The sequence below is a fragment of the Lepidochelys kempii genome, chromosome 11 (genome assembly GCF_965140265.1).
Source record: "Lepidochelys kempii isolate rLepKem1 chromosome 11, rLepKem1.hap2, whole genome shotgun sequence".
Lineage (NCBI taxonomy): Eukaryota > Metazoa > Chordata > Testudines > Cheloniidae > Lepidochelys > Lepidochelys kempii.
The window spans coordinates 39,434,839-39,457,918 of record NC_133266.1 but is presented as its reverse complement, the minus strand read 5'-3'; the positions used below and the strand labels follow the sequence as shown (position 1 = coordinate 39,457,918).

Below are 23,080 nucleotides of genomic sequence, written 5' to 3'. Positions count from 1 at the left end.
GAGGACTGGTTCCACCCTGCTTGTTGATGTAAAACATTGCAATGGAGTTGTCAGGACTGCCACATGCTGGCCTTGCAGACAAGACTGTAAGGCCTGGCATGCAAGTCACACCGCTCTGAGCTCCTTGATATTGATATGGAGAGAGAGCTTGTCCTGTGACCAGAGGCCCTGTGTTCGGAGATCTCCCAGATGTGTGCCCCAACCTAGAGCTGACGCATCCATAACTAGAGACAAGGACAGCTGAGGGCTGCTGAAGAGGACTCCTTCACAGACTATTTGAGCATTGAGCCACCACTGGAGTGACTCTAGTACCTGCTGTAGCACCATGACCCCTAGTCCCAGGCAGTCGTGCCATGGGCGGTATGTCAAAGCAAGCCACGTCAGCCTGGCATGTCGAACCACGTGTGTGCAGGCCTCCATGTGACCAAGGAGACTGAGGCAATTCCTTGCTGTAGTGGTTGGGTACTCATGCATCAAATGATGCTTGGAATCGGGACTCCAGCAGATGTGCTCTTGCCTGGACTGAGTCCAACACTGCTCCGATAAACTCTATTCTCTGGGTTGGTGACAAAGTGGACTTGTTCACACCCAGTCTCTTGAACGTGGATGTGGCCAGACTGACCCGTGACTCCACCTGCTCTCTGGTGTGCCCCCTGAGCAGCCAGTCGTTGAGGTAAGGGTAAACCTGCAGCTGCCTCCTTTGGAGGAAGGCTGCTACCACTGACAATTACTTGGTGAACACTCGTGGGGCTGTCGACAGGCCAAAGGGAAGGACCATGAACTGATGATGTTTCTGGCTGATCATGAACCTTAAAAGCATCTGTGTGCAGGGCGAACCGCTATGTAAAAGTACGCATCTTTCATGTCGAGGACAGCAAACCAGTCTCCCGGATCCATAGAAGGGATAATTGTATTGAGGGAAACCATGTGGAACTTCAACTTGTTGAGTCCTCGCAGGTCTAGAATGGGACTGAGACCCACTGGGGATTAGGAAGTAGCTTGGGGATTAGGAAGTAGCGGGAATAGAATCTCCTGCCCCTTAACTCCTGAGGAACCTCTTCCACTGCTCCTATGGCAAGGAGTGCCTGCACCTCCTGGATAAGGAGTTGCTAGTGAGAGGGGTCCCTGAAGAGGGACCGGGAAGGGGTGTGGGAGGGAGGGTAGGAGCAGAATTGGAGAGAATATTCCACTTCCACTGTGCGAAGAACCCAGTGTTCTGAGGTTATTTGGGACCATCCACGGTAGAAGAGGGATAGACGGTTCAAAAAACACAGAGAAGTATCCGGCTTTGAGACAGGTGCTCCTTCTTCGGGCGCACCTTCAAAATGTCTGTTTTGAGCCTGACGAAGGCTTAGTCAGGCCTTTGCCTTGTACGGACGGGGGATGGGAAGGCTTACGCCCGGCGTGAAAGTGGGCCAGTACGGGCTGGTATGGCATACTGGTAAGAACTCGCACCGGCCAGCGCTTTAGTGTCCCTGCCCCTTTTGCCTCCCCCGTCGGCGGCCTGGCTGGTAGGATCCATACTGGCAGGGCCGCGACGGGGGTGGGGGCAGCAACGTTAAAGCGCTCCTGCAGCAAAGGACCCTGCAGCGCTTTAACATCCCTGCCCCTTTTGCCCCCTCTCGGCCACCGACAGGTGGGGAAGGGGGGGCAAAGGGAGCAGCTGCCCCGGGGCCGGCAATTTAAAAGGGCCCAGGGCTCCGGACGCCCCTGAGCCCTTTAAAATGCCACTGGAGCCCCAGGCAGCATGGGCCAGGCAGCTGGGAAGGGCTGGCTGGGAGATGCTGACCCCCAACCCCGCCCCTTCCGCCCGAGCCCCCACCCCTTCCGGGGGCCAGAGCTGGCCCCGGCCCCGTACTGGTAAGAGTCTGGAGTTACTTTCACCCCTGCTTACACCTGCTATTCCTACCCCTGCTTCTGTAAATATCCTGCCTCGGCCAAGGAGGATACCAGGTGCTGTTGCAGCAGCTGGGGCTTAAAGGGCTTTCGTTGGGTTGCTGGTGTATGCATACTCAAAGATTTCATTTTCGCCCTGGAGTCTTTGAGGCTATGCAGTTTGGAGTCAGTCTGTCTGGCAAACAGGCTCACCCCTTCAAAGGGTAGGTCTTGCATAGTTTGCTGAACCTCGGACGGGAGCCCCGAGACTTGCAGCCATGAACTACGCCACCTATGTATCCTGAGGACAAGGTGTACACTGCCGAGTCTGCAGTGCTAAGAACTAAACAACTACAAAATAAAAACATTCCGAAGAGAAGCTAGGGAAATGTGGAGAGCTTGCAGAGCAAGATGCCACAGTTCCAATGACCATCACTGGCGGTAAGAAGGAACTGAGAAGGCGCCGGGTCAGCAGGGTCATATATAGAGCACTATGAAGGCGCCACTCCAGGGGGCTCCACAGCCAACCCGACGGGTGCTGCTCGGGGAAAAACTTTCTGACGACTTTGCACGTGGCGCGCACACACCTAATTGGAATCAATATGAGCAATCACTCAAAGAAGAATATGGCATACCATCCTTTAAAAAGAATGTCAGAAGATCTAAGATTAGTAAATGCTTATGCTTAATAACAGAAAAAACTGTTAAGTGTCTTCCTTGTGTTTTACGATTTAATGCCTTGACACAGCTTTCGCTGACCAGGGCCGCAATTCAGCAAAGCACCTAAACATGGGTTTAAGAGCTTTGTTAAATAGAGCTGGGATTACAGACATGCTTAAAATTAAACATGGGTTTACATGCTTTGTTGAGTTAGAGCCATATTTGGTATTATTGTAGAATTATATTCATATCGAATTTATGATTTTTGTTCCCTGTTACTTATGTGCAAAGCTTGGCTACCACCAAATAATATACAATTGGTAACCTATAATTAAACTGCCTATGACAATAACGTGGATTACAGCCATATGTCCTGACTTTCTGCATTTAAAAATACATAAAACTACTTTAAAAACTGCTTTTTTATGAATGTCTTTTTGAGAGACAAAAAATTGCACTATGAAGAAACCATATATTTTTGAGGGTCTTGTGACCTAAGTCAGTGTGGGAGCCCCACATTCATGTGACTTTCTTCAAGACAGTTTTATTTCCCATTCTAACATCTCATAAATTCTAGCACTTTGAGTTTTAGCAAATTATCTCAAGAAAAAGTTTTCTCTTGAGATAGCACAAAGGATGCTCATTCATGGCAAGTTTTAGTGAGATGGAAAGAGGCTGATGGGCATCCAAGAGATTTCTGGAGAGAGAGAAACAAACATCCATCCATCGTATTAATTACCAGCCATATTTGTACTGCACTTCTGGATTTCACTAACTCATTGGCAGCTGCCCACATGTTCTCATTCAGAACTATCTGTACTTTAAAGATTCTAACATGCACCCTCACACACTCAGTGTTCTCCATAATCCAAGGTCATGGCCCATTGCTTGCAGCTCTTTGGCCTTTAATCTTGCCAGCCATTCTGTCAGGTTTTTGATGGAGATTGAAGAGAAGAACATGAATGGGAAATATTCTTTTTAAATTTCACTTTCAGCCTCGTAAGCCAGACTGCAGGAACAGTACTGTGACAACTAGGAGAGATCTGAGGCTTCTGCTAGACTTCCTGTCTGTCTCCCTTTTCCTGGCCCAAAGCTTTAGGAAAGATTGAAGAAACTGGACATGTTTAATCTTGAAAAAAGAAGATTGAGGGGGGACCTGATCGGAGTCTTCAAATATGTTAAGGACTATTATAAAAAGGATGGTGATTAATTATCCTCCATGTTCACAGAAGATAGGACATTGCTATGGCAGTAAAAGCTCTACGTAGATGCAGTTATACAAGTTATAAAGTCCTTTTGCTGGTGTAGCTTCTTTTGTTCAGGAAACTGGCATAAGCTGCATTCCCACTAGAATGGTTACCAGTACAGCTATAGCCAAGGGTGAAAGTAACTTAAGGGACTTACCTGTATGCAGGGTGGCCAAGGTCCTGAGCAAGGTGTGTGTAGGGAGGGGAGGGGCGCTCAACTGGAAGGGGCGGGGCCTCTGGTAAAAGGGGCGGGGCTGGGACCAGACTCCCCCAGCCAGCCCTTCAGCGCGGCCCGGCGATGATTTAAAGGGGCTGGTGCTCCCGGCTGCCACCACCACTACTCCTACCCCAGGGCTCTGGCAGTGATTTAAAGGGCCCTGGGCTCCTGGCCGGTGCCATCGCTATGTACCAGCTCTTACTGCCGGGCCGGGCCGGACCGGCTTACTTTCACCTCTGGCTATAGCTGGCAAATCCTTTTTAGTGCAGTCAAAGCCTGGGACTCTCTCAGCCCTTAAGTGAAGGGTTATGGGCACTGTGCCCCAATTCAGCGCAGTGCTTGGATCTACTAATATATGACAGAGACTAACCAGCATGGTTTTACAAAGGAAAATCATGTCTCACTAATTTTTAGAATTCTCTAAACTTGTCAGTGAAGTAGTGGATAAGGGAGAACTGGTTCATATTGTTTATTTAGACTTCCAAAAGGCCCTCAACAAGGTCCTGCATAGGAGGGTACTGAAGAAGCACAGTCACAGGGTGAGACACAAAATATTGTCATGGATTAAAAGTTGTCTGGAAGACAGAAAGCAAAGAGTAAGATTAAATGGTTAATTTTCATCATGGTATCAGGTTAACAGTGAGCTGTCTCATGGTTCTATACTAGGTCCTGTGTTGTTTAATTTATTTATTGATGATCTGGAAAGGGGGCAAAATTTGCAGACGATGCAAAGTTATTTAGGTTAGTTGGGACCATAGATGACATAGAGACACCTAAACAAATTAGGTGACTGAGCAACACAGAGGCAAATGGAATTAAATGTCAGTAAATGCAAAGTAATGCACATTGGAGAGGAAAATTTAAACTACTCAGACAGGGTAGTTTAACAATCGTACAGGGTTCTAAATTAACTGTATCGGCTCAAGAAAGGGATCTGGGAGTTGACAGCTCAATGAAGACCTCCCATCAATGTGCAGCTGTGGTCAAAAAGCAAACCAGATTTTAGGATGGATAAGAAATAGGATGGCAAATCTTACAGAGACTATTATAACACCTTTATGTAAATCAGTGGTGGCCTCATCTGGATAACAAGAATGATCAAAGGCACTGAAAAGTCTCCAATGAAGAGAAATGAAAAGGTTTGGGATTGTTTAACTTCGAACAGTGATGAATAACAGGATACATGATAAAAGAACACAAAATAACGACTGGTCTAGAGAAGGAAGTTTGAGACCTTCTGTCCTTCATCTCATAATACAAGAACAAGGGGACATTCAGTTAAATTAAAAGGAGGGAAATTCAAAACTGACATAGGAAATACTTTTTCATATAATGGGTAATTATACTATGGAATTCACTGCAACAGGAAATTATTGAGACCAAGAGCTTAACAAGATTCAAAAAGGGGTTTGAGTACTGATATCAAGAATATCTAGAGTTCTCATAATTAATGACATTATATTTCTGTGGAAGGGATATTAAACCTCATGCTTCAGGGTTTAAGGTAATACCTAAATAGTTGAGATTAGGATGAGACAGAACGTGGGGGGCAGATCACACAACATCTGCCTATTGCAAAGTTCGTACATCCTGCTCTGAATCTTCTGATGCTGACTGTTGTTGGAGACAGGGTACTGCCAGCCAGGATGGATAGAGCAATCTGGGTCTGAGCAATTCTGGCAGTGCCTATGTCCCTATACATGTTAGCATATGCTAAATTAGGCGTGCTTAAACCTCATTGACTTCAATGGACAGTGAATTTCACCCTAAATGAATTAAATTTCACAACACCCTTAAGAGACAAGGAAATGCTATCCACATTTTGCATATGAGGAAACTGCAGCACAGAGAGATTAGATAATGTATCTAAGATTATGTAGATCTCAGAAGGGAACCCAGTCTTGTGTTTTAGTCAAAAGTACCCTATACAATTATACACTAAATTATTTTGTATCAATTCCTTTTAAAAACTATGTTGACTCATAGGTGCTGCCGCACCCCCTGGCTTGAAGTGGTTCCCATTATATACAGGGTTTACAGTTTGGTTCAATGGCTCTCAGCACCCCCACTCTTTTTGGTAACTCTTTCAGGGAAAGTATGAACATTACTAAATTAAATACTCTCTCATTAAATACTATCTTATGAGATAAATTCTGAGATACCTATTCAGCATTTTAAATGGTTTTTACACAATGCTTTTTATTGTGTTAATTCTTTGTAGTTTTAAAAAAACATATGAAGTTCTGAAAGGCCTATATGACATATAATATTTTTACTTTGACCTCAAATTATGCTGAACGTCAATACAAAGTCCCAGTCCCAGTTCTGCAATGCCATGCTGCCGAGTTTAAAATTATACAGTATCCTGTTTTAGAAGGGATGCCTATTTAGGGCCTGATCCTGTGAACACTTACATCTACAAGTAACTTTATTGACTTCAACAGGACTTCTTATATGAGTAAAGTTAAATGGAACTACTCAGGTGGGTAGTGTTTACAGAATCAGGGTCTAATTTTGCAAGAGGCTTCATAAGCTGTAATTATGTCTGTCTCTCTCTCAGACACACATGCAAACCAGATTTGCTAAACATGTGCAATGACTCTTACCAGCATTAGACCAAAGCATAAATGGTGAAGTTCAGCTCTGAGCAAAAGACGCTCCTCTTGAGGAAAGAGAAGATGTGGGGTTGAGTGAGTTGTCATCTTCAGTGATAGATTCGACAGCTGACAATGATGTGTAATATTCATCCTCCCCATCAAGCACTTTGATCTGGCTTTGAAACAAAACACAAAAACTATTTTTATTAAGTATATAAAATAAAAAGTACAAAGTAGTTCTCCAAAACCTTAAGAAATATCTCTCTCTGTGGATGGTGAAATGAAAACACTGAAAAAGTGTTAATACAAGAAGGGGAAAAGATGGGATGATTTTGTTAACAAGATGCAGCCTTTGTACATGTCTCTCAATCTTGCTGCCACTTTTCAGTGCTTTAAATCTCTCTGTGGGAACTGAATGGCTCTGAGGATTGGTAACAGGTCACACAGCCTTTCATCTCTAGGTCTGCAGTACAGTCACAAAAAGAAAAGGAGTACTTGTGGCACCTTAGAGACTAACCAATTTATTTGAGCATGAGCTTTCGTGAGCTACAGCTCACTTCATCGGTAGCTCACGAAAGCTCATGCTCAAATAAATTGGTTAGTCTCTAAGGTGCCACAAGTACTCCTTTTCTTTTTGCGAATACAGACTAACACGGCTGTTACTCTGAAACCAGTACAGTCACAGCAATTATTTGTATCAAGTATTTTATTTCACAAATGTAGCATTTTTGTCTGATTGAAAATTTTCCACACACAGACTTTGATATTTACAAATACGTTCATTATTCAGAATTGTTCGAACTCCATGGGCAAACATTTGTTTGTGAACTATGGGCCTGATCCAAAGCCCACTAAAGGGAATTCCATTATCTTCAGCGGGTTTTGGATCAGGCCCTATTTGCTCCAACTGCGTCTTCAGCTTCTCATGATGTATGATTGGGCACCGAAATTACATAGTATTATTTCTGCTCCCCGACTGGGGGACAGAGTTTTATAAACTGGAGGAGGTAACTCAAAGAGCTACCAAGACAGCCATGCAAACAATTCCGGTTTGAACCTTCTCACAAACCCCATTTGCATTAGTATCCACAAGACTTTCACTTTCCGTGAACATTGTTGCGAACAAAAGAAAGTCACTTATATAACTATCTGCAGAAAATGAATAAAAAAGGGTCAAAATACATCAAAGAAAATGTATGGGTGTCACTGCCTGAGGGTTCATTAATATGTCTTTGCTGTGTTGATCCAGCACTAGTTGCTGCGCATGTCAGTAATACATGAAATTTGTTACTGCTGGATGGTGGCTTTTGTGAAATGCAATAGTGATCTCTGCCCACCTCCTGGTGAAAAGCATCCACGTTACAAGTGGTACTAATTAGTACCACTGGTGGCAGTCTTAGCTGAGAGCTAGTGGGCAAAGAACAACCCTTTTTAGGAAAGAATCCCCTCTCTGCCTTCTCTTAGAACTGGTCCCTCCTGAGGCAGGGCTGAAGCATATTGCTCGGGTGGTGAGAGGAAGCCTGCATGGCTTTTGTCCATGTTATGCTTGCTGTAGGCTAATGAGCTTCAACCTCAAAGACTCTCAGTCCAGCACCTTTTACTATGACTAAATTTGTTTATTTAAAAAGGGGAAGCTAAAATTTGTTTGAGTTGTATTGAGAGAGAGTTGGGGAGAATATTTTGTAAGAGCCAGTTCTAGTGTTTGCAAACAGTATTAGATACATGTTTTATATTTGCTTCTGTAGAAAATGTCCAATGTCAATGCACTGAGATATGGTAATTGTTTATTTTTAGAAACTTCTCTAGAAAGTTTTTCATTTTCTGTAATATCACAAAGGACTTCTTCTGTTTACAGTTGCTTAGAACTAAGAAGATAGATATTTACCCAAGTTTTCTTGGCTTCCTCTTGCTCCCTTGATATTCTAGAGTTCCCTGTGGAGAGGGCCAAGAACACACAGTCAAAGCAAAGCAGCAAGTCGTTAATTTTTAATTCAAAGTGATTTTGTGTTGAATGCAAGCAGATGCTGATAATATCAGAAGTCACAGCATAATTTTTTTGATCAAAGGGCTCAAGTGAGCCTGATGAAGCATGCATCTTGCTCGTCTTTGATAAACCACATCAATTATTCACCGTGAAGGCAGACATCCTGACATGAAAGCAACAGATAAAGAGCATAAGCACATGTTCAAGACGAGAGCAAAAGAACGTGGGGGTGGGGCTGGAGGGGCTGGAACAGGTATTAATAACCGAATTATTAAGTGGAAACAAAGCCAGTAAAACAGCTTTATTGCCACTTTGAACTCACATTTAACTGGTTATAGTACATGTTGTCCTCAGGGCTATTCAGCATTTTGGGCTGCTGACATCGTCGACGAGGTGTTCTCAGCTTCTGTTTGAGACAGTTTTCTGAACCTACAGTAAGATAACGCAATTTAGTTTTAAGCCATGCCAGGTGCTGCGAATGTCTTAGCATATTTTAGCTATAAGCAGTCCTTTCTTCTTTCCTGTTCACTCCTAGATTTATTAGCAAATCTGTCCTATTCTAAGAAGGTATACAGAAAGTTTGGGATCTCTGTTTTCTGTTTTGGAACTTGGTTTAAACAAGAGTTTATAGATGAAACTTTCTCTGATAACATCATTTTATTCCAGGTTTCAGAGTAGCAGCCGTGTTAGTCTGTATCCGCAAAAAGAAAAGGAGTACTTGTGGCCCCCTAGAGACTAACAAATTTATTTGAGCATAAGCTTTCGTGAGCTACAGCTCACGTCATAGTTCCTTGTTCCTTTGACCCTTTATATTGACATATTTTGTTATCTAAGCAGGATAAGCACTGTGACTAGCTAGGGACTAGTAACAGCATCAGCATCAAAACCGTTCATCTATGTTTATAGATGCAACAGTAACAAATCCCTTTGATGAGAATTAGTTTATTGTTGTCTTTGTTTTATTATATCAAAAGCGACTTTCTTGATATAACGTTCTATTTAAACAGAGAAATCAGTGCCATTTGAGATAATGCCTCCTTGAGTTAATTTGTGATACACTATGGAGTAAGAGTTGGTTAAAGCCATCTGGAACACACACAATTTAAAGATTAGAAAAACATTTTAGAAGGGTGGATTTTGTAGAAAATATGGTTTGAGCTAGTGCAAGCTAACAGCCTTCGTATTTTTGCTTTTTTCAAAAAAGAATATTGTTCTGTGGAATCTATAAGAGGTGATTCAGAAAAAAAAACCAGTTGGAAAGAACCTAACACAGCAAAACTAATTGATGATATAAGCACTATTTTAAGGACAATTCATAAATATGCTAATAGAAAAAAAAATCTGGGAATTCATTTCTTTTCCAAAAAGATCATTCACACAGCCTGTTTTGACCTAATATCTGATTTTAACATGATTTTTTAAAAAATAATAAATAATCTAATAATATTTCCAGTTCAAAGAAACAGGTGAATATTTAACTTTCAATACAAACATTGAAGGAAAAATATTAGTCACATTACACTTGGATCCTGCCTGAAGAGTCAAATTTGCCCCTCTTCAGAGGCCCAGCACAAGGTCCTTGTTCCACTTAAGCCCCTTTGAAAACTTCAAAACAGAAGCTGATGGGCGGCCCTGTGCAGATGGGGGGGCTCTGTCCAGACAGATCTATTTGTAGGATCTGGCCCTTGATGATAAGATAATTCTTTAAAGCAGTTTTGTGATGTTCCCAGGTCCACAGACTACTGATTGCTGGGTTTCTCTAAAGTTTTTCAGGTGTTATCCCCATTTTGGGACACATCCTGCCATTGTTCCAGATGTGAAGCACCCATGGAAATCAGTGTGAGTTTTACATAAAAACCAGTGTCAGAATATGGCTGTCTGTCAGCAAAGATCCAACACTGCCTTCTATGCCAAGGAGCCTTTATATAAGGTCTTTTCAAAAGAATTATCTAGTCTTTAAAGAAAGGATACATTTCAATGCAATTATATTTTTTAAAGAAAATAATTCTGCTAGCATAAAACCCCCCCCCCAAATTTCACAAACCCAAAGATTTGACAAACTGTTTTTTCTACCCAATTGCAGTAGCTTTTATAACTTGCCTGGTACTATGTAGCGTTCACCTATTATTTATTTGTTCTTCATGGAACTTCAAGCTTGATGCAAATCCATCCCTCAGCTACCACTGCCCATGAATTATTGTAGGAGAAAGCCCATTATCCACATTTGCCTATGTGTGTTTTCTCAGTTTTACTCTCAACTATGATATGTACACAGTGCACAGGTGTGATTCCCACTATGTGACTCAGGGCAAAGTCAGGCTCAAAATCTTAAAGTTATTTGTTTGAAGAAATTAACTCTTTACAACAACAAAAGACCCTCTCGTAATAAATTCATATTATTTGCTAACTATAATCACAAAAGCTTAAGATCTTGATGCTTTCCAATGTTCTACTCATTTTGCAAAGAGTGGTTTGTGGTTCAAGAAATTCTGGCGGCACTGCCTACACTTTTGCTGTTTGCCGATATTGTCTCTAAGTAGACAAGGTACAAAACTCTTCCAGGGTATATTGCTCGAAAGTCAATGGGAGTTGGATGTCTAACTCCTATTTGTGTCTTTGAAAATGTCCCCTATGATATTTAAATATAATAAAGAGATTATCAATTAAATCTTGGTCCCATTACAATCAATGGACATTTTGCCATTGACTTCAATGAGGCCAGGATTTCACCCTATATCACTGAGCATTTCCAAAATTATTAAGTTTAGGTTTGGAAGAGACCTTAGGATTCAAAACTCTGATTATGTCAGGATCTGTCATTGTCCTCGTGGTGATGTTTCAGTTTTAGGGCCAAATTATGATCTCCCTTACATAAATACAAATCAGGAGTCATTGCACTGAAATCAATTCTTGTTATACTGGTGTAAAGCTAGTGTGAGTGAGTGAAGAATTAGACACTCTTTCAAACATCTATCAGATGCTTGCCAAAAACACGCAATTATTACAAAGTTTATCATCCGTACCCTGCTGTGATGCGATGTACTGGATTATGTGACAAAGGGAATACACTGTATTCTTTTTTCAAAATATACTTTAATTACCTTTCTTTTATTTTCCAGCAACATCTACATTAAAATTTTATGTTGCTATCGTTTATTTTGTCCATCTGAAGTCTAATTTAATAAAGTTTTGCTCTTGCTTTTTATCCCTACACAATTATTTCTGCATTTTACACGGGTGGCCTGCAGATTGCGTCCTCCAAAGGAAATACCTTTTCAGTGGGCCCATTTGTCTTAGCATTTAGTAGCATAAAATAGGAATAGTAAGAAAATCTGGTAACGTTTATCATACACTACTGTATCTGGAGAAAAGTGTATTAACATATGCTCTACATTCAGCAGTTAAATAGGCATTTCAAATAGTGTTTTAAAATGTTTAGCTTTGATGACAAAGTTAAGGCCACTGACAGGAAAAACTACTTGTCATTGTAATAACAACAACTATCTATTTAATTTTTTATAAGCACCCAAAGTGTGCTACGTGCCTCTGATATGCCCACAAGAGTCTGTGTGCTACACATTCAGATGCCACTCCTAGAATTAGAAAAGAGGGCCAGCTTCATTTCCTTCACTCTCTCCTTAAGCCAATATTTCTATAGGGCAGATTTGACCCCCTTTCCTCATACTAAATCAGAGACTTAGGGCTAGAATGAGACAACCTATTGCCCTGTGTTAGGGCTAGGGTATTGCTGCACTGCCTCGGGAGCAGTACAAGGATGGACCTGTGACTCAGAGACCCAGTTTTGTTCCTTGTGGCAGTGTGAAGTATTACCCCCTAGTTCTTTACCAGGTGTTGATTACTTCTGCCCACTGAACCAGCTCAGCTGCACTGGCTGACATGGTGGTGGTAGTGGTAGTGGTGAAGGGGAAGATGAGCCGAGGCTCCACTCAGCCTCTACCTCTCTCTCTGCCCACAGACCTCGCTTTTCCCCACTGTGCACACAGACCAGAAAATCTGGGCAGAAGCTGCAGGATGGGTGGACAGACACTTATTCCCGTTACATCCCTGATTTTTGTACCAAAATCAAAGTAGTCCATTTAAAAAGAGTTAAAACTGGCTGACAGATCTAAAAAAAAGTCATTATAAATTGGGAAACATTAGCCAATAGGGCTGTTTCGAATAGGGTCCTGAAGGGATCTTTTCTTGGCCCAATGCTACTCAATATCAATGATTTGGTAGAAAGTATAAAATCATTGCTGGTAAAGTTTGCAAATGACATAAAAATTACTGGCATAGTAAGTTATGATAAGGACAATTTAATTTTACAGAGCAATCTAAATCACTTGGTAAGCAGGGTTCCCTTGAACTATATGTGTTTTAATAGAGCTAAATGCAAGGCCCATACATCTGGGAACAAAGACTAAAGGTCACATTTTCAGGAATGGTGACTGATTTTGGAAAGCAGGGATTCTGAAAGGTACTAAGGCATCATGGTGGATACCAACCGAGCATGAGCTCCCAGTCTGACACACAGCTAAGACGACCAGTGTGATTCTTGGATGTATAAGCAGGGAATAGTGAGTAAAAGTAGGGAGTTGGTATTGCTATTGCAATACCTTACAACGTTAGTGAGACCATTACCAATGGAACAAATTTTCAAAGAGAAAGGAGTTAAGGACATAGAGGTAAATGGGATGAAATACAACATGACTTTACAAAGGGTAGATTGTGCCAGACCAACCTGATCGCCTTCTTTGAGAAGATAACTGATTTGTTAGACAGAGGAAATAAAGAGGAAACCCTAACCCTAACTCTGAGCTACCTGGATTTCAGTGAGGCATTTGATAAAGTTCCACATAGGAAAGTATTACTTAAATTAGAGAAGATGGAGATTAATATGAGAATTGAAAGACGGATAAGGAACTGGTTGAACGGGAGAATGGAATGGGTCACCCTGGAAGGTGGACTGTCAGGATTCGGTCTTGGGATCAATCTTATTTAACATTTTTATTAATGACCTTGGCACAAAAAGTGAGAGTCTGCTAATAAAATTTTCAGATGACACAAAGTTGGAACATATTGCAAATACAGAGAAGGACCAAAATATCATACAAGAAGATCTGGATGACCTTGAAAACTGGAGTAATAGAAATGGGATGAAATTTAATAGTGCACTAAGTGGAAGGTTATGCATTTAGGGGCTAACAACAAGAATTTTTGCTATAAGCCAGGGACATATTAGTTGGTAGTGACAGAGGAGGAGAAAGACCTGGGCTGTTTTGTTTGATCACATGGTGACTCTGAGCCGCCAATGTGATGGGGCTTTGAAAAAGGCTAACACAGTCCTAGGATGCATCAGATGAGGTATTTCCAGTACAGACAGAGAAGTGTTAGTACCATTATACAAGACTCTGGTGAGATCTCGTCTGGAACACTGTGCAATTTTGGTCTCCCATGTTTAAGAAAGATGAATTCAAACTGGAACAGGCACCGAGAAGGTCTACTAGGATGATCAGAGGCATAGAAAACCCATCTTATAAAAGGAGGCTCAAAGAGCTTGGCTTGTTTAGTCTAACCAAAAGAACACTGTGGGGAGATTTGATTGCTCTCTATAAACACATCAGCAGGAAAAATACCAGGGAGGGAGAGGCCAATGTGGACACAAGAATAAATGCATATAATCTGGCCATCAACAAGTTGAGGCTTGAAATTAGATGAAGGTGTCTAACCATTTAGAGGAGTGAGGTTCTGGAACAGCCTTCCAAGGGGACCAGTGGGGGCAAAAACATAACTGGCTGCAAGACTGAGCTTGATAAGTTTATGGAGGGGATAGTCTGATGGGACTGCCTACAATGTAGCCCATCTGCGACTGCTAGCAGCAAATATCTCCAACAACCAATGATGTGACACTAGATGGGGAGGGTTCTTAGTTACTACTGAGAATTCTTTCCCAGGTGTCTGGCTGGTGCATTTTGTCCACATGCTCAGGATGTAACTGATCGCCTTTAAATCAAAGTCTTTAAATCAAAATCTTTAGATGTTCTAAAAGATATGCTATAGCTCAACCAGAAATTAAGGTCTTGATACAGGAAACACTGGGTGAAATTCTCTGGCCTGTGTTATGCAGGAAGTCATACTAGCTGATCACTGAATTTAAGAAGCCAGTAGGGACTGTTATAAATATTTTAGTGTGTCACTTACCCTGAGTCCCAATCTGCTGGGGATTGTTCTGTGCTGTTGATCTCAAAGAAAAATTTTCATGCATGAATTTCCCTTTTCATTGCTGCTTCTTTGTTTTATTATGGAACAGGAACATTTTCCTTTGAGTTAAACATAGCCTCCAAGATACTAATAATTTTGATGACAAACCTTGGCCTGGAGGGGATTTGTATATTTCATGTCATATATTACATAGATTACCTACTGATCAAGACACCATCATTTGGACAAACTGCAAAGTACTCCCACAGAACTATACAAGGGCCTCAAAAACAAAAGTCAAGTGCTCTTTAACTCTGAGGCAAGGACTCTTTTGCATCTAGGGGCCCATGTTTCGACCAGTACATTCAGGAAAGTTGCATCCATAAGGAATGTTCTTTTCTAAAGAATTCATGTAATGGGAGTGGAGGAGTGATTCCATCTTTGAAATTCAGCAGTTAGATGTCTCACCTGTGAGTGATAGTCCTGCTTATCAGACAGGCAGTAGGTCCATTACTGACTGGAACTGTTAATACTGCCCTTTGAGATGAAGGCAGGGTGCTCCTGAACAGGTTCCCTGCTTTAAAAACCATCTCTTGACGTTGACAATTTTGCCAAATGTTGCACAATTTTTAGGGAATTTCGTAGAGAAAGTGATGAAGAGGCAGCTGCAGTTGCATCTGGAGGCTATAAAATTCATTGACCTTCTTCAGTTATGTTTTACATCTGTGTGGGGCACAGAAGTGGTACTAATATTTCTGGGTGATGATATATTCCTGGCAAGGGATGCCCGGAATATATCCTTGCCTATGTTATTAGATCTGTCAGCATCTTTTAACATCAAGTATGATGAATTGTTGACTCCCTTGTAGGAGTGGATGGTTCTTTTCCTTCCTCTCTGAGATATTTCAGAGGGTGGTGCTGAGTCCTTCTCCTCTCTTTTTGAGCGCTCCCAAAAGCTGGGTGTGGCAAGGATCAGTCTCTTGTAACTTTTCTTGTTACATGTAAACAGCATGCCCTAATGTTGAAATATTGAGACACATGGAGATTAACAGCAAGAGGTGAAGAAAGAGCAACCTAATAAATAAAACATACCAGAGCCATTTCATTTACAGGATTTCATTTACTATTAATGAAGTAAACAAATAAAACAGATATATCAGTATGACCAAGAAATATAGCAAATATGTGGCTGATTTCCAACCTATATTATCAGCTGAAACATGAAAGTGCAGCTCTTAATTATAGGCAAATATTAGCACAGACTCCTGGGATCTCATCATAACATTTCAAGGTCTATATTCATGAAAATTTAAGCAATGTTTAAAATCATGTTAATTTGTTCTTTGTTTGTTTCTTTTCCTGCCAGTCTAATTTATTCCAAATGACTTTGGTTCTCAAGCTTGGTTATATTGATCATGCCTATGTAAAGCATTGTTATAGCCTGGGGAGAAGATTTTTGTGCAAAAACTTGTCTTTGTTCTCTTTTGATACTTTGTAGGTATTTTGATGCTTTCGAGCTTTTCCAGTTTTTCCTCAGATTTGCATCTTCTTTCAAGGCAGCAGTTAACTTCGTTTTTCATCCTGAAGTATTGGACACATGCACAGATGACCTCACAGAGTATGATAAGGTACATCATCCTCCCTGACTGGATGCTAAGTGGATAATTATGTGCAGCCAGTTGATTCCAAGGAACAATCATATTTGGTTTCCATGAAATATAAATATATTCCAACACCAAGCGTCAGATTCTGATCCCATTCATACCAGCATAAAATCAGGAGTAACGCCATTGAAGTTGATGGAGTTACACTGGAGTAAAATTGGTGTAAGTGAAGTCAGAATTAGGCCCTAGGAGTTGAATTATGTCAGACTGATTGAAAAAAAGAAAGAGAGACAGACATTACAAATGACATGTGCTGCTATGTATATGTCAAGTATTCATACAAAGTCACAACCCTCCAACCCCCACTCCCATACTTCAGGCCTGATTTTTCAGTGCCTTCACCTTGAGGAGTTATTTAGATTTATGCAAAGTGGATGTAAAACAATACATCATCATGAGGAAAAATCAGGACATCTAAGAGATACATGACCCAAACCAGGAAGTTTTTTATTATATTGTAGGCCAAAACTAGGTCCTTGAATTGCACCTAGAAACAAATCAGAAGCGAGTATGGGTTTAAGAGCAGAGCTCTAACATGCTCCATGAGACCGGCACTATGGAGTAATCTGGAAGCTAAGCTCTGCAATAGCTGAGGTTTCCAAGTGGTCTATGTTATAGATTATTTATTTATTTTATTCATTATTATTATTAATAATAATTATATTATGGTATTTCCCCATATGTGCTGGGTGCTGTAGAAAGATATGGGAAGATATAGCCACTGCAGCAGAAAGATTACAATCTGAATACAGATAAAGACACATACAGAGAAGGAAAACAAAAGTGGGGAGGGGAGGGAGGAGAGAATACACAGATCATATGGTTATTTAGGTAATTATGCATGTCTCTAATGCGTTTGAGGTTTTTAATGGGAGAATTGGTGTTGAAATGTAGGAGGAGAATGGTGGGAAAAAGACGGTAGGAAGAAAAATGGAAAAGAAAGTGAGAGAGGAGTGGAAGACTGAGGAGAAGGAGGATGGAAGGGAGAAAGAGAAGAAAAAGGAGAAACCTAGTTGCCAGGGAGAGAGAGCCTGGGGAGCCAAGGAGTTGAGGGGAGAAACCACCACCACCGACTAAGCAACAAAACCTAATTAGTCCACGTTTCCAAGAGTTCTGTAAACCTGGTGACATTAAGAAGCATCTTCAGTCTTGAAAGAAAGAAGACGGGCGGGGGGGGGGGGGCAACCTGATAACAGTCTTCAAATACGTTAAGGGCTGTTATAAAGAGCACAGGGATCAATTGTTCTCCATGCCCACTGAAGGTAGGACAAGAAATAATGGGCTTAATCTACAGCAAGGGAAATTTTAGGTTAACGATTAGGAAAAGCTTTCTGACTATAAGGGTAGTTAAGCTCTGGACTATGCTTCCAAGGGCAGTTGTGGAATCCCCATCACGGGAGGTTTTTAAGAACAGGTTAGACAAACACCTCTCAGGGATGGTCTAGGTATCTGTGGTCCTGCCTCAGCACAGGAGCTGAACTGGGTGATTTCGTCAGGTTCCTTCCAGCCCTACATTTCTATGATTCTATGAGTAATACTACCATCAGGCTACTTAGCACTGACATAGTGCTTTACAACTTCAGACCGCTACAAATGTTAACCAAGCCTGTTCCCTCTGTTTACATAAAAAAGGGGACCTGACATGAGTGGAAGTTATTCTTTCCATATGGTTTAGGGTATTGCCTCCATAGAACTGTCCCCTCATCCTTCGTTTCCTACAGAAGAGCATCTATGAGGGCCAGTGCTCCTCAGGAATTTGGGGGCAGGCATGGATGGGGCGGTCAATCAGCTACTCTCTGCAGCCCTGTGTCTCGCTGAACTCCTGAATATTTGCAAGGAAAATCTGGGGATTAGCTCCCAGGAGTCACCTTTGTAGCTGCAACCAGTGGCTGCATGGCTCTTGTTGGAGGCATCCCCAGGGTAAGAGTGAGGCAGGAAGACAGCAGAGCAGTGCAGAGGGGCATTCACCCATGCAGGATAGCATCTGTCTCCACGTCTCTGGGGGTGGCCTATATGCAGATCCTCTGAATCTGTGGGTCTAGAAGGCTGCAGCCCTTGTCCTCTCCAAACCTCTAACCAACAAGGAAATATCTTCAAAGCTGTTGGGTTCATGTTGCAGAGCTTTCAGTCATCACTGGCCTCCTCCCACAGACAGGCAGGTGCTATCCTGCAGATGGCTGCCCCCTGCACTGCTCTGCTGTCCTCCTGCCCCACTCCCACCCATGACAATATATCCAAGAGCCATGCTGCCCTTGAGGGTAGCTGCAGAAGTGACTCCACAGGGCCTGCTGCAGGAGGAAGGTGACCTGGCCCTAATTAAGTTAGGATATGGTGCCTTAGCATGATTTGCTTATCCTGACCAAATCCTGCAGTTCTTGCTCAGGCAAAACTCCCATTGGCTTCAGCTGATGAGGCAAATAGGACAGCAGGATTTAGCCTTCTGTGATTTTTAATGTTAAGTACTTGGCACTGCAGCTTCGTAACACCAAGTGTGATTATCCGATTCCTTGGAAGTGTATAGCATTTTAAAGACAAACAGCTCTATAACAGAGAGACATAAAAAACCCAACAACCCCCAAATCAGCCTCTGGTATCACCTGAGATCCTGCACAATAGTGGCCAACTACAGTTTTGTTTACTCAGATGGAGTGTGTTCATAGTGCCAAGAGCCCTAGATTGCTAGGGAAATTCATTAGTGTAGACTCTTTGATGTCATGTGCATCTCAGAATCTGTAACACACTGCTGAAACTGCAAGAGCTGCCTTTTGTTTATAACCCTAACCAGAACCATTTGAATACACACACTGAAAGAACTCATAACAGAAGCAAAGCATTTTCCTCCATGCAGTGATTCATTACTTATGTCTTCATTTTGGCCACTGCAGCTCTATGTGAAGCCATATGCTTTAAATTATAAAGCACACTAAGCAAATCATAAGTTTTTCAAGATGGTGCATAAGGACTTTTTCTGCATCTGTTTGTTGCCAAAGACCCAGATGATACTGTAATTAAAACAAATATTTTCTGTGATATCAATTATTTAGCTATTTATGAACCATGAGATTATGGCCTTGAGATGCTTTGTTGGGAAACAAATTCTACAATTAGTTAAGATCTTTTTCCCCCCACCAGTACAATTCTGATCTTTCAGTATTTATCATTTCTTTCTGTTTTTATTGTGAACAATGTAACTGTAGAAGGAGAAGGCAGAAGTTAAAACAAAGCAAGCAGTAGGACCAAAATGTCAGTAACCAACATGGATAAGATCAAACCTGTCAACAAATAGCAAGCTCCTGGAAGCACTGTTAAAGCCATGCGTTCCTATTCAAAGTGAACTGTAAGGAAGCTCATCATACACTTTACTGTAAAACTGAAACTAAACCCACATCTAATAGTGAATGGTGTGCATCTATGATTCCAGAGGGGTAATAGCATATTTCCTAACTAATCAATGTCAAATGGGTTTACAAGGCTGCACGTCCTTTAGCTTTGTGAATTGTTTCTCTTCATGGTACCTGAGCTTGTTTGTAGAAGCTTCTTTTAGGATGGGATTTAATTGATGATAATCTGCTCTCACCTCAACAACATTCTGTCTGATTCTTATGGCCAAAAATCTGGACTTATGCAATTGTGGAAGTTGCCTTTTGGGCAATAATCCAGTAAACAGCTGGAGTGGAACCTCATGACCTGATTTTCAGAGAAGTTGAGCACTGGTGAAAAGCAGGCTATTAGCATGTACAGATTGGCTGGAAACACCACCCAATACAACTATATTTCACAGCCCTATTAGGCCTTCCTGGCTTGTTAGCCAACCACCTGGAGAATATGTGGCCACCTGCTTTCAAGATGGCCAGCCTAAGCATAAGCACCAGGCAACGAGAAAGTAGCTAGTTTAGATCTTTATATATCTTAGATCAATGTCTCTTTCGCTATTTGAGTGACATTGCATGATCAGTCTGGCTGACATTATAAATACTAAAATGAAGAGTAAAAAAGTCCATCTTGCTTGAAATGAGATCACAACAATACAAATCACATCCAACAGGGCATCAGATCCTAAGGTGATGCAAAACAGCCCAGAATGCACGTCAGGGGCTTGTGTGCAAAGATGGTTTATAGCTATCATTAACTATGGACCCTGCTGCGGCACTGTGCAGGCCATTTCCCATGGAGCAATCCAAGAGCTGCTCTCATTTATGTCAGACAGCAATGGCTAAGAGGATGGAGGTGGAAAACTCAGCCGAGCATTAGAAAAGTGCAGGGGTATGCCAACCATACTCCATTCCTCTGGACATTCCCCACTTTCCCTGATACAATGATAGTAGGGAGGTGGAGTGGCATAAGAACTCTTACACTGGCTCTATACAACCAAAGGATCCCCCCTACACTAGAATGGTCTTCACACGTCAAGCTGAGATGGCTTTAAGGCCAGATTCCACCAGAAGTAGGGCACAAGCAGCTATACAGTACGAAAGCTCCCACACTTCCACAAAATATATTTTGCGATTATACTCAACACAAAGAAATTTCTTCACATACCTAACAACAAGGGTGGAAAGATCCATTATTATACCTGCACAATGGGAAGGAGACTATTCTTTTAGAGCAGCATTACAATAGTCAGCCAAACAAACACTTACTGGTTGACTGAACATCTGTGGGAGCTTTAAAATACTGATCCTAAGCAACTTCGTGCCAGTACTGTGAACCTCTAGAGCTGTTTTATAGATTATATTTGGAGCCCCTGGTAGAGAGGTTCTCAAACTTGGGTCTGTGGAACACCGGAGTTTTGCAGATTGCATGTTAATGCACAACAGAGTTGACTGATCACATGGGGCTGGCTTTCTTTCTGGTTTCCAGCTAAGAAGAGCTAAGCAGATGGAGGGAGAGAGTAAATGAACAGCAAAAATTAAACATTTTAATAATCAGTGAAAACATTTATTGCATTAAATACAACTAAAGAATCACAAATACCTAATATATTTCTCCATGTGAGCAATTGCTGCAGTTGCCACAAAGATGTTATATGATTGTGGGGAGCTGATCTAGGCAATCATAAATAGGATGGGTGGTGCTCCATAAATTCTCTCTCAGTTAAGATTTGGTTTACAATATACATGTGTTTGAGAGACCCTGCCCAAGTATAAAGCCTTGATTTTTTATAGGTAATCCCTCACCTTCCTCCAAACTGTGATAATAGCATTTTCATCCCATATCCCAGGAGATTAAGACTCTTGATTGACTTTGAATTCTGGACACACAGGAAATTTGTATTAATTTAGCATAATGATGAGGCTCAATAAAGGCTCTGTGGAACCACAAGAGTAGGGTCTCTAAGGTTTTGTTCTATAAAGGAACAATTTGCATTTCTAAAGGCTTGAAATGCATAGGTCCATATCAATACACGTTCTTAAATCTAAGTGTAGCAGATTCAGCATGTATTTCAAAGAATTGATGATAGAAGCCCAAGATAAAACTCTGAGTAGATATTTTGTTTGTTATGGCAGAAATTTCTTCTAAATTCAAGGTAGTTGTCAGGAGTAACTTTTAAGGGAAGAATTAAAGACACTTCCACTGAAAGTGGCAAAAAAAGTCTAGTAGCTAGATGATAAAGTATATGTTCCCCAGTGGAGCCACAGTGATTTATGCCAGATGCTGATTTGGCCCTGCATTTGTAAATGCGGAAAGTGAAGAAGGTATTTTGGCCAGATACAGAAGACTAGAACTCCAGAGGCCTATAAACCTATGCATGGAAGTGCCATAAGATCCATTCCTTTTAAGGGTGAGTTAATTGCTTCTGAGACTTGTAACATAAGACCAATAAATAATTATGGTTCACAACTCCACCACAAAATCAGTCAAACCAGAAAATTCTCAGGAAATAATCTGCAAGAGCAACTGAAGAAGCCTGAGCGAACTCTTCAGCCAATGACACCTAATTACAAAAATGAATAGTTGGTAGTGAAACCATCAGAGTTCAAAGGTGGATGCAACTTGTGAAAAAAAATCACCTAGATTTTCTCCTCACTCCAAATATAACTCAAAAGCCGTTTATTGACACTTTATAGTTTTAGAGTTTTGTGGCAGAGAACTGGGTGTATATAAGAGGTCAATATTTCAGAAGTCGGAAGCAGGAAGAGAATGGCTCAGTAACATTTATTCTGTCTATCTGAAAGCATATTTAAAATGTGAAGAGAAGGGGGTTAAAGAGAACCTATGAACTTGGGGGAAACTGGCTTTGAGGAAATTACAACACCAATATTAAATACCCACCAAATTGGATTTTGCATCCAAATTTGTATTGTATGCACACCTGAGAATCTTACTGCCTTTAGTAGGAGTTTAGGGAGTGCAAAGAACATAGAAATAGAGTGCATGAACCCTCCCTCTAATTTGTAAATAACCATTTCCAAAAATTTCTATCATAGAACATTAGCCAGTGTGGGAAAAATTGGTGTGCATTTAACAAGCGTTTACAGACAACTGAATTCATTTTCCAAAGTCATAATGGTTCACTTTAAGCAAAAACATTTTGGACTCTTGAGCTGTGAAATTCAGTTTCTTGTACAACACATATGCTTGATGTTACATATTCTTCAGAACTGGGTCCTGTCCTTTTAACATAGTGCTGCTTA

The 23,080-nt window shown here is 41.3% G+C and overlaps 1 protein-coding gene across 1 annotated transcript in view; it reads right to left on the bottom strand.

The window, feature by feature from the left end:
- Positions 1-23,080, bottom strand: part of MYO3B (myosin IIIB) — a 329,793-nt gene that overhangs the window by 27,270 nt on the left and 279,443 nt on the right. The window contains exons 35-37 of the mRNA XM_073306891.1: positions 8,903-9,009; positions 8,482-8,528; positions 6,606-6,772 (exon numbers count right to left, since the gene is read on the bottom strand). Of these exons, the coding sequence (XP_073162992.1) occupies positions 6,637-6,772; positions 8,482-8,528; positions 8,903-9,009 (290 nt within the window). The 3' untranslated portion in view covers positions 6,606-6,636. The remainder of the gene's footprint in view (positions 1-6,605; positions 6,773-8,481; positions 8,529-8,902; positions 9,010-23,080) is intronic.